This window comes from Pagrus major, chromosome 2 (assembly GCF_040436345.1).
Source record: "Pagrus major chromosome 2, Pma_NU_1.0".
Taxonomy (NCBI): domain Eukaryota; kingdom Metazoa; phylum Chordata; class Actinopteri; order Spariformes; family Sparidae; genus Pagrus; species Pagrus major.
Window position 1 is genome coordinate 22,545,696 of NC_133216.1, and position 10,833 is coordinate 22,556,528.

General features: G+C 41.3%; 1 protein-coding gene across 2 annotated transcripts; it reads right to left on the minus strand.

The window, feature by feature from the left end:
• Positions 1-605: 605 nt before the first annotated feature.
• On the minus strand, positions 606-10,826 carry npat (nuclear protein, ataxia-telangiectasia locus). Of its 2 annotated transcripts, none has more exons than XM_073491775.1 (17): positions 10,635-10,826; positions 10,301-10,419; positions 10,130-10,190; positions 9,964-10,036; positions 9,790-9,833; positions 9,349-9,585; positions 9,021-9,066; positions 8,681-8,774; positions 8,089-8,180; positions 7,874-7,955; positions 7,631-7,727; positions 7,386-7,502; positions 5,335-6,651; positions 4,594-4,694; positions 3,470-3,563; positions 2,029-3,335; positions 606-1,342 (listed from the first exon to the last, which is right to left on the minus strand). In XM_073491775.1, the coding sequence occupies exons 1-17, from the start codon at positions 10,669-10,671 to the stop codon at positions 1,262-1,264; spliced, it is 3,999 nt and encodes a 1,332-aa protein (XP_073347876.1). In that variant the 5' UTR covers positions 10,672-10,826; the 3' UTR covers positions 606-1,261. The 2 variants fall into 2 exon arrangements, with proteins under 2 accessions (XP_073347876.1, XP_073347867.1); XM_073491766.1 differs by having other exon boundaries at positions 9,021-9,096.
• Positions 10,827-10,833: the final 7 nt, after the last annotated feature.

The following is a 10,833-nucleotide window of genomic DNA, read 5'->3' on the forward strand; positions in this document are numbered from 1 at the left end:
GGCTGAGATGCTTTTACTGTGAAATCTTAGTTAAGACGTATTTCCGTTAGTTGTGTTTTGTGGTCCAATCGGAGGTTGCCAGATTTGCCAACAAACTGTGACAATTTCTTCACTCTAACCTTGAAATTGCAATACTTTATTTAACCGCATAGTTAGACCAACGGTCTTATTACACAGTCATGGTTAGACCACATTTCCTTCTTAATGGAAAGTCCACATCCCGCATTTATTGACGACGTTTAGGGATGGGGAAACAAAAAAAGTCACGAGTTAAAAGGGCAACAGGTTCATTTCCAGCTTGAGCCATGTAGTTGTCTAACACCAGATAAAAATGCATGTTTTAAGCCCTGAAAGCCCTTTACTCACACAAACTCTGCACTGCCATGGCCTGAATATACGCCATTAATACATTCAGACAACGACCAACAAACACCCAAATTTTAATGAGCTAGATGTATGAAGTGTATGCATTAATGTCCTCCAGCACCCAAGTCTTGTCCCAGTCCTTTTCCAGCTCTTCCATCCTCCAACATCCACAGACTGATGTTAGATAAAGCCTCTAGTTTAAGATATGTATACATTGAATGTGTGATGAAATACACAAGACTGTTTCGTTGTTTTATTAAAATATTGAATAAAGCCTCAATTCACATATCTGAACAATGCAGCCATTTTAAAGTTGAGTGTCTGATTCTACAAAAAAAACTATACACATTTATGCCACAAATTATAATCTTCACATTACTTTTTTTAATTTATCAATCAACCAGATTTCAACAAATGAGACCTCCTCATTCAGTGTAACTAGAATGACTGGTAGAGACATATTCCAAAATGTATTTTTTCATAACAACCTATCAGTAAGTGTCAGCTGGATTTATCCAACTAGAGTCAAATATTGACCAAGGAAAAGTTTTGAGTCACCCACTTTAACATTATGGACCCATTAAGTTAAGGTACAAACAATGAGGATTAACACAGAAGTGAGCATGAGAATTAAAAAGAATACAACAAAGTGCCGTGGTTGCCCTACTTCTGCTGCATCTAACAGGATTTTACACAGATCACCCACACTTGAAAGAAGACAATTAAATCAAAGTCTCTCCTTGGCTGAGGGAGACATTACAGCTTATAAGGTCTCGGGCAAGGTTACTAATAGGAAACAGAGGCACAGGTTAAGCAGATGGCTTGTTCTATTCCTGGACAGTAACCTAAGCAGGTAGTGATATGGTCGTCCTTTTCCTGTTTGGTGTGTCAGATTTCACTCATCATAGTGAAGTGAAGACAGGAATTTATCCACATCCAAGTCATGGGGAAAGCAATCCACAAGTTTCTTCCTTTCCTGCAGATTTAAACCAAAAATTAGAATTAACATGTCAAGAATACGTATCAAAATTCCCCTTCATTTAAGGGCATTGATGAGGCAATACTTAAATTATTCGTCAGAAATTCACTCTCTGCATGAGTGCTGCTTACAAAGTACTTACACCAAAATGCAGTTCTGCCGATAAAACCACCGCAATTTCCGAATCAATAAGAGTTAAAAGCTTGTGTAAAATCATTAGAGCACTTAAGTGAGCCAGAGCATATTGGTGGTTATGTAGGGCTGTAAGTATGGTCTGTATATGATAATAGCTACACCTGCCACACACCAAGTAGGGCTGATTAGTTAACCGATTAGTTGATAGACAAAGTAGTAGCTGGGAAATGTTCTGTCTATCAATTAATCGATTAATTAAGATATTTTTAATCAAAAGATGTGCAGATTTGCAGGTTTCCTTTGTCATACATGATCGTAAATTGAATATCTTTGGGTTTAAGACAAAATATCCAATTTGAAGACATCACCTTGGGCATTCTCCTGTACATTTGTAAACCAAACATCATTCATTAATTGCAGCCCTACATCCACCTGCATCTGAAAACAGAATATAACTGAAACAGAACTTGTCTATTAAAGAAAAACAGTGATAGTTTTAACAACTAAATACACGTTTAACACATGCCTACTGAATGGCAAATACTCACCCGGTCTTTCTTTGCAGGCGGGCTGGTTTTGGGAGAAGACAGTTTGCGTTTCTTAGAGTTCTTTGAGCCTGCGGATGACTTTTCTCCCACTCCCTCCTGTCGTAAACTGTCTTTCAGTGGAGTGCCTGTTCTGGCAATGGCAGCACGAGAAAGAATCATGAGTGTGTGAGCCGCCATGTTGATGCTGTTTTCACTGCCAGCCTCACTGGCTGGACTGCAGTTGGGGACATCCGGGGTGATGGGGGGCTTTAGATGCTTGGGAGTCCCCTCTCCATCTTTACCCTTCTTCTGTCGGGAGGGCGTCCTGGGGCAGTCCGCAGACTGTTCCTGTTCATGGCCAGACCCAGGTTCTGCAGTGAGGTCTACAGGTCTTTTGGCTGAAGAGGAAGGAGAGTTGAGGCCATGGATGTCGTGCAGCATCTCAGCTGCCTGTTTGGCCAGAGAGCTGGTCTTTGAGGGGGCTTTTGTAGCCTTGGACTGAGGATTAGATGTAGGCTGGGTGGCAGCTGGAGGGCTGAAGTCTCTTGATGCTGAAGACGAAGGTGTTGACTGCTCTTGCATGCTACCTTTAATTTCATTCTCCTTGTTAGCTGTCACATTTGGTGTCTCTTGAGAGGGAGTCCTCTTTTCTGAACGCCCCTCACGTGATTTGGCAGGAGCTTTTTCTGCAGGCTCTTTCCTGCTGCTCTCCTCTTTCTCCATCCTAGTTCCTGATTTCAGTGCAGAATCAGAGGACAATGAGCGAGAACTATGAGAATCTTTAGCTTTGGCTCTATCACCATCATGACTGTGCCTCCTGTCAATTGATTTTGATCGATATCCTGATTCTGACTTTTTCAAAGCCTCAGGCTGTGAGGCATCCACCCTACTGGTACTTGCACTTTGAGACTCTTTGTTATGGATGCTATGATCTTGTTTGCGAGGGTTCTTTTTAACAGGATCTTTCTGGTGCTGTTGTGGAGGTGTGGACTTCTCTGCCTCCTTCATGAAGCCTCCGTCAAACCGGGGATCTGCTGAGCATTTGACAGTCTGTACTCTTCTCTTAGGCTTGTTGCCACCCAAGATATTAGGCCTTGTTTGAGTGGCTGGCTGTGTATTATCTTTATCAGTCTGCTGGACAGACTGTGATGTAGATGTATTTGTAGCTGGAGGTAAGGCAGCTCTTGTTGTTTTCGCAGTTTGCTGTTGAACTTCTGCAGAAGAGTCAAAACATAAAATTCTCTTATGTTTAGGACCATTTGCTGTATCCTGCTGGCCTGTTTTGTCAGCGGACACAGGCTGAACCAACTTACTCAGTTGCTCAGTGCCTGCAATTCAGAAAAATATGGTCAGAGAAATAAAACGGTAAAACTTTAAGCAGAGCAACACAACATCCTTTGGTAGCATATAGTAGAGAGACATTATAAATAATTATGGATGTCCAAGTAAACCTGTAACTCACCAGCTGGCTTAGACCAATTGATTGCCACCATGGGAGATTTGGGCTTCACAGTTTCCGACTGCTGTACTGGTACTGCCTTTGGTATGGCAACAAGCTGTAAATAAACAATGTTGATAAGTTTCATTGTTCTTGCTAAAAGTCTAGAGTCAATGGGGGCCCTTTAAGGTGGCAAAGTTGATTATACCACACATGTCTTATTTATAAGTCTTGGATGGATTGAAAAACATACTTGCAATTTTGCCATTGTTGTAGCCTTAACAATAGTGGGACTAGAGATCAACCAATTATTGGTCCGACCGACTATCAGATATTCAGCATTTTCCCGATCATCTGAGTTATTCTTGTCAGATTGCAGATGATAATTTTTTTTTTTTTAAATGTGCTAATTTGGCTCTGTTCCCAAATAATAATACATTTGGCTATTAATAAATCTGCAAAGTAATTAGTAATAGTTATCAAATAAATGTAGCACATAGTACAATACAAGTACAATATTTACCTCCATAATAGGGTGGAGCAGAAGTATTGTATATAGCAGCAGAAAATGGAAATATTCTAGTAAAATACAAGTACCTCAAAATTGTACTTACATACAGTACTTGAGACAATTGTACTTAGTTACATTCAGTCACTGGTCATTCTAAATTGACAGTAAGACTTTCATTTTTGCATATGCATATTGGTTCCAAATATCAGTTATCAGTCTCCCTGATTATCAATTATCAATATCAGTATTAGCTCTGGGCAAACCATGTCAGCCAATCCCTGGGCGGGACTACACATGTAATGTCTGTCCTGAGGGTGGCACATGAGACCCTGGACAACATTTGGAAATATTCTTTTGGAAACCAAATTTCGTCATTAGTTTGGACTTGTTTACTAAGGTGACAAATAGAGAGAAGAAGAAAGCTACAGAAAATTGTCCAAAATGGGAACGATGTGGTCAGTAAACTTAAAGGAAATCTGCCCATCCAGTCCAAAGATACTTGGACGAACACTGTATCGGATGGCAGGATTACAACTGAAGTTGATGGGTCACCAGAATGTTCAGGAATTGAGTTATTAATCAGGAGAAAATGGTAAGAATAGAAATGCCCTTTGACCTGCAGATAATGTCTTGTTACCTGATTGGACATCATCTGGACCTTCCCCAGTGTATTCTGCCCAACAACAGAAACTGGAAGCATCATGGGCTTAACAGGTGATGGTAAGATGAGTGCTGACCCTGCACATACACACAGATTTGTTTATTTCAACAACTTACACTAATAAAGATGACAGTAATTGCCTTAACAGGCAATGAACAACAAAGATGAACAATGTATGCCATCTCCTCTATAACCCCGGCCCCAACAAAGTTGGGACGCTGTGGTTGTTCTCACTCTGCATGTTGTGAGCATCAAAATCATGAGCGTAAATTTAGAAGAAACTATACATTTTCAGTTTGAACATAAATATTTTGTCTTTGTGCTGCATTCAATTGAATATAAGTTGAAAAGGATTTGCAAATGATTGCATTCTGTTTTAAATGACATTTTACACAGTGTCCCCACTTTATTTGGCATCATGGTTGTATATGTTACTATGGATGGGCACTAAACTGTGCTTTGTGCATTGCGCCAAAGGAACAGAACTCCACTTACAACCTTTTCACAAATGGAGCAAAAGCAACATTGTCTATTGTTTATCAAGACCAAAATAACTTGAGGGGAAACAAACCCCCTTCACAGCAAGTATGAACACTACAAATTCACAACTAAAGCAACTCCAAACATTACAGCTAGCCAGCCAGCGATACTCAAATGAGACTGAGATTAACTTCTTTCTATTCAGACAACCCACAGTTGTAGTCTGTTGTCTCTTACCTGTGGAGTAGCCTTGAGCACTAGTTGGTGTGGCCACGCCAAACTGGTTGACAGGCAAAGGCTGTCCCTTTGAGACACCAGCAGACAGTAGCACCTGTCTGGTTTGAGCATCTGTGGTGGTGGGATCAGTCACAAGGAAGTAGCTGGCAGTGGCTCCTTGGAGGGCAGGTGTACTGGTGTCCAGGGGGAGTTGGATTATGTAGTTTTGCTGGACCTGTGATGTCCCTGTCAATGGGGATGCCACCAACGCCCCAGCCCTACTGCAGAGAGGACTCGCATGTACCTCAGAACTTTGTAAGCCACTAACTGCCTGTGCTGTCTCATCCAAATTGGCCTTTGGTGTGCCAGGGGCTACAGGAGACTTAGCTGGAGAGGAAAGATAGATGGTGGGAATCTTGTCTCCAGAAATGCTTGAAATCGCCTGAGTCAAGGCTGGGTCACTGGAAGAACCCTCATCCTGGTTATCGCTGATGATGATCTTCAAAGAAACTATATTGGAATCAGCTGCAGACTTGCTCGGGGTGGTGGGGTTAGTGGTTGGAGGATCAGGTGCTGAATCAACTGGGGCACAAGAGGAGGATGATGCGGGTGAGTTGGATATAGATGAGGCAGGTGTAGCTGTAAGCGTTGCAGAGGTAGAAGCAGAGCCAGGTGTTACTGTGGATGGTGTGGCAGTGGAAGCAGATGTGGAAGAGGCAGAGTCAGGTGTTACTAAGAGAGTAAACACTGGTTGAGCACTTCCTCCACTGCTTGAAATTGACATTTGAGGTAGATCAGCTGTTGCCGTTGGAGTATTGTTCTGTTCAACTTGTATAGAAGACATCAAAGCAGGTTGGTTACACGGAGCTAAGGGGGCTGTAGCAGGTTGTTTTTTAGATCTTTGTGCTTGTTTACGCTCATGTTTATTGTCCACATTAGAGGCTGATGTCACCTCCGGCATAGAAAATGCTCCAGACAAGGGAACTAAAGTTGTGGAGGTGCTGCCCTTTAACGTAAGCTCCATACTGTCTACAGGAGGGGGAGGTGTATTCAATGGTTCGTCAATATCCATTGGTGTATCAAATACACTGTTGGTGAAGAGTGAGCCTTTTGCTTTTCTGTAAGGGTCCACTGCAGCAGATGAAGCACCTCGTTGCTCCCCCTGACTCACTAGCAACCTGGCTGCACTATTTTCAATTCTGGATGCTCTGCCGCTGGGGCCGAGAACTGTTTTCTTCAACAAAGTGGGAGCAGTAGATTTTCTGGTCTTGCGCTCTTGTCCAGGTCTCACTGGCATTGGTGTTGTATCCAAAGCATTAGCATCTCTGTGTGTAGTGCCTGACAAATAAAATAGAAAATTTGATGATTAATCAATACACATGTATTTTGGGCAGCCCTGTCATCAACAGAGATATAACAATTTTCATTTTATTACAAAAAATTTCATCAGCAGTTAGCATTTGACACAAAACACAGTTTCTCTGTAAAGAGCGTGGTAAAGCTGTCCAACTGCTGCAGTTTTCAACAAATTGTGGTGAGTCTGCAAACTCACAACAGGCACTAACAACAACATAGACAAGGAGGAAGTCAAGGACTAAATTATGTGGAGATGTTAGCAAAATGATACCAGATTTGACTGATTTAAGAGGTAAGAAAGTAAGCATGGTTAGATCTTTTCACTGTAGCTCTCTTTTTTCTCTCTTTACACAACTATTTATGTCACTCATGTCAACAACAGAGTGCTACACTAAAAATGTCTACAAGGAGAAATTTTGTGCGTATGTCCGTTGCTATTTGGAACAATTATAAAAACTTTTGGTTTTTGTCCTCGTTGAATGAACTTATTCCGTTCACCATAACAAAACCCTTTGACCCTCCTTCAGACTTTGCACTATAAATTATAAATCTGACTGTATCCGCAGTGTTTTCACTGCGCATGAAGTTTTTTTTCCCTTCCGCCGTTTGAAGTCAAGAAAACCTGCCTTGGCCTGTGTAAGATGGAGGACAACAATCAAAGTTGACATCTGTTTTTGATTCTTATCAGAGCCTACTACTAGAGACTGTAAAAATACCTGGATCATCACTCTGAAGGAGTCTGACTGCAGATGAAGGTCCAGCCGCATCACTCTCTTCGGGACAGCTGGCAATATCTCCATCCCCTGGTTCTCCATCAGTGAATCTGGTTTTATCTGCAAATGAACACAACAAAAAGTCTGTTTTTCAATGGTTTTCCTTTGTGCTTTCATTCAGAATTAAATAGAACTGTGATTCAGAAGTACTCTGCGCCACCAACAAAATAAAAGTAGTTCATAGTTACTGGAATCGAAGAGGTCATAGAGGGCCTGAAAAGCTGGGTCAGACTCTGTTTGCTCCAAAATGTCATGGATAGCATCATCACTCATATGGATTTCCCCCTGTACAGGATGTAACGACAGATGGGGCAAATAAAATCTGAATTGGTCATGATAAATGTTTACAAGGAACATATTTGAGGGGACAAAAGAAAAGGAGATTATATTGTTATGATATTAGTATCGAGTATAAATTAGTTCTTCAGCACCTGTAATCCCAAGATTTCATCTATAGACTGGTCTGCCTCCACTGTACTTGAAGAGGCCTTTGATGTTTGGGGCACTGGATCACTGATGTTAGAGGTGAAACAGAGGAGAAAATAGTGTCATGTCACAACTTTGATGGCCACTGACAAATCCAACACAAAAACTTAATCCACATTCCCTGCAGTGAGCCAGCGTAGAGTTCCAACTCAAAATGTACCTGGCGAGGATTTTGTTGATGTTTTCAGCAAGCTTCTCCTGTAACGACCTGTCCCCCAAAATCTTGTCACGTGCATTTTGTATCACAAGTTGCTGTGGAGATGAACATGTGTTGCCAAGTCACAAACATGTATGAATCACAAAATCCAAACAAGTTGAATTCAAATACATTCAAGGGAGAGCAAGCCATTTCTGATGCCATGACATTCTACACTAATCACTTACTGCTTCCACCTACTATAATATGTATACATATATACACTCAGATCTGAGAGACAACAGATCCTTAACCTGTTCTACCTGTGAATTCATTACATACTCTAAATATTAGATTGAATCATCACAATAAACCAAAATCAGCACAATAACCAGATCAAACTACAAAAGTTGAGTATTAATGCATTAAAAAGCACTTAATTAAAAATCTAAGCACATTTATTTCAGGTGTCCTACAAAAGGTGAACCTCTAAGGGTTATTAAGCCCCAATTTGCTGCACAAAAAGGACCACGATCATTGTGTCAGTGAAAACAGTTCTTGTTTGTTCAAAAATTCTCAGTGTTAAGGAAAGCTGAAACCAAACATATCTACTTACAGGGAAGTTCTCATCACCCGCTTCCTCATGTTGGGGCTCTGCACTGAGGCTACTAGACCCACTCATAGCACCACCTCTCTTCCTGGGGGTGTCCCTGAAGGCACCAGCAAAGATTAGAGAGTTGACAACGTGCAAAAGCAAAGGGCAAAACGATATGAGCCTGATAAAGTGCAATCTCATACAACAACACCACAAAGAAAAGCCATATCAATCAACACATCTCTGACATAAAACAAACTCAAAGATTAGCTTTAGCAGGACAGCAGAGTCTGTCTTCGGTGCTCTCTCATTAATGGGTTGTTAACAATAACTGTAATATGGCAACGATAATCATCCTTACCATTTCCGCCGTCCAGGAGACATTGGGCCTGGATTTAGCCTATGTTCTGAAACAATCACCTGTACAGGTAAGTCCCCTGTAATGGACACATTATATGCACACATTATACAAAAGCTATGTTTTTGTGACTGATGACTGCTTTTAAGCTAAAGAAGCAGGGAAATGACCCCTACTGCTAAGACTGTGTAAGTGATATTTCTTTGTCTTAGAGAAATTCAATAAGACATTTAATGGATTTGAAAACAAAAACAGAACCTTTTGAACAGTCACCTCAACTACTCTTTAAAAAAAATAAAATAAAGAGTACTGCATGTTTAATGATACTGACTGGGCGTATTTAGTCTGACATCCTGGATCTGTTGGGGTGTGCCACTGCCGGTAGCCGGTCGGGCCTGCGGGACAGCGTAGCTCACGGGGGTAGAGTGGCCGAGCATGCTGTGAGAGGTGTTTGCAGGGCTGACAATGGAGCTCGTTTCAGAAAGTGATGAGCAGACAAGAGCACCAGATGAAGCCACAGTCAAGACCCGCTGTCTAGTTAGGTTTGCCACTCCGATGCGTGAACGTGCTGCAATGGACAGAGGCTGGTTAATAAGAAGCCTATGTGTAAAGCACAGAACTCAACATAATTCATATTTTATTTCTTAAATCATTGTTTACTACTGTGTTGAGAGTGTGCATTGCTAATCATTTGTACACCTTTTGCCTGCAATTATTTTACAGTACACAAAAGAATATTAAATTGAAATGGAAAAACAAATAACGGACTTACATCTCTGACATGCTGCTGATATAGCGGGGGCATTTTGCAATGACCTAAGGAAAGAAATCGAAGAATAAAGGAACAATATCAGTGATGAAGACCGCCCCTGAGATTTGAGATTGCGTTCAGTTTCAACTTTAAGTGGTTGCAATGATTTAGATGATGAATCTTGAAGCCCATTACTTGATCTGGTTGAGTGTAAAATCCAGCTTTTTCCACAACGAAGTCATCACTGCTGGAACCTCATGACAAGACTCTGAAGAAACAACATAAGGATGACACATGAATAAGAGCATATCAAAAGTGGTACAGTTAAAATATATTCAGGGACAATGTCAGATGATCTCACCTTTCGTTTTAGTTGCCACATACTCATTTAGGATGGTTGTTAGGCCTTTACCAAGGACAGACTGTGTGGGAACAAAAGCAATGAATCATAAAGGCAATTTGTACATTTCTGCGCATGACATTTACTCCACAGTTTCTGAGAGGGCCTGTCAGACAAAAAAGGCACACTTACAAACACACAAGCAGGAATAGCTCCATCTCCTATAGTGTGGTCGGCATACTCTTTCAGGTTCGGGCTCTCGTGAATGAAAGCTTGGCTTGTCGCGGACAATCCCTCTTCTTGGAGGTACCCTGTGAAGGACATTTACAGACATCCAGTTACAGAGAAACAGCACAAGAAAGCTCAAACGACAAACGGATAGTCATCCCAAATATATTGTTTTTTCTACTGTTAGCTAGAAGGTAAACAGTTAACGACTGCCAGCTTTAAGCTGCCTGTTTACAACTAAGTAGGCTATCATTGTTTGCTAACGCTACAGCTACAGCTACAGCTACACTAGACTTACCCAAAACAAGCCGAGCGACGTCGGAGGGTAACAACATGGCTGCCTGTTGGTTGATATAAAGTTCGTAGCAGGGAACAGTAAGCTACATGTTCAAGAAAAGTGCCTCAGAAATATGTTATACAGCGTCAAACTGAGAACCGTCAGCGGTGTTATTGTGAAGGCGACGTCCTAAGCCTACTACTGCTTACTCAAAAGGCGG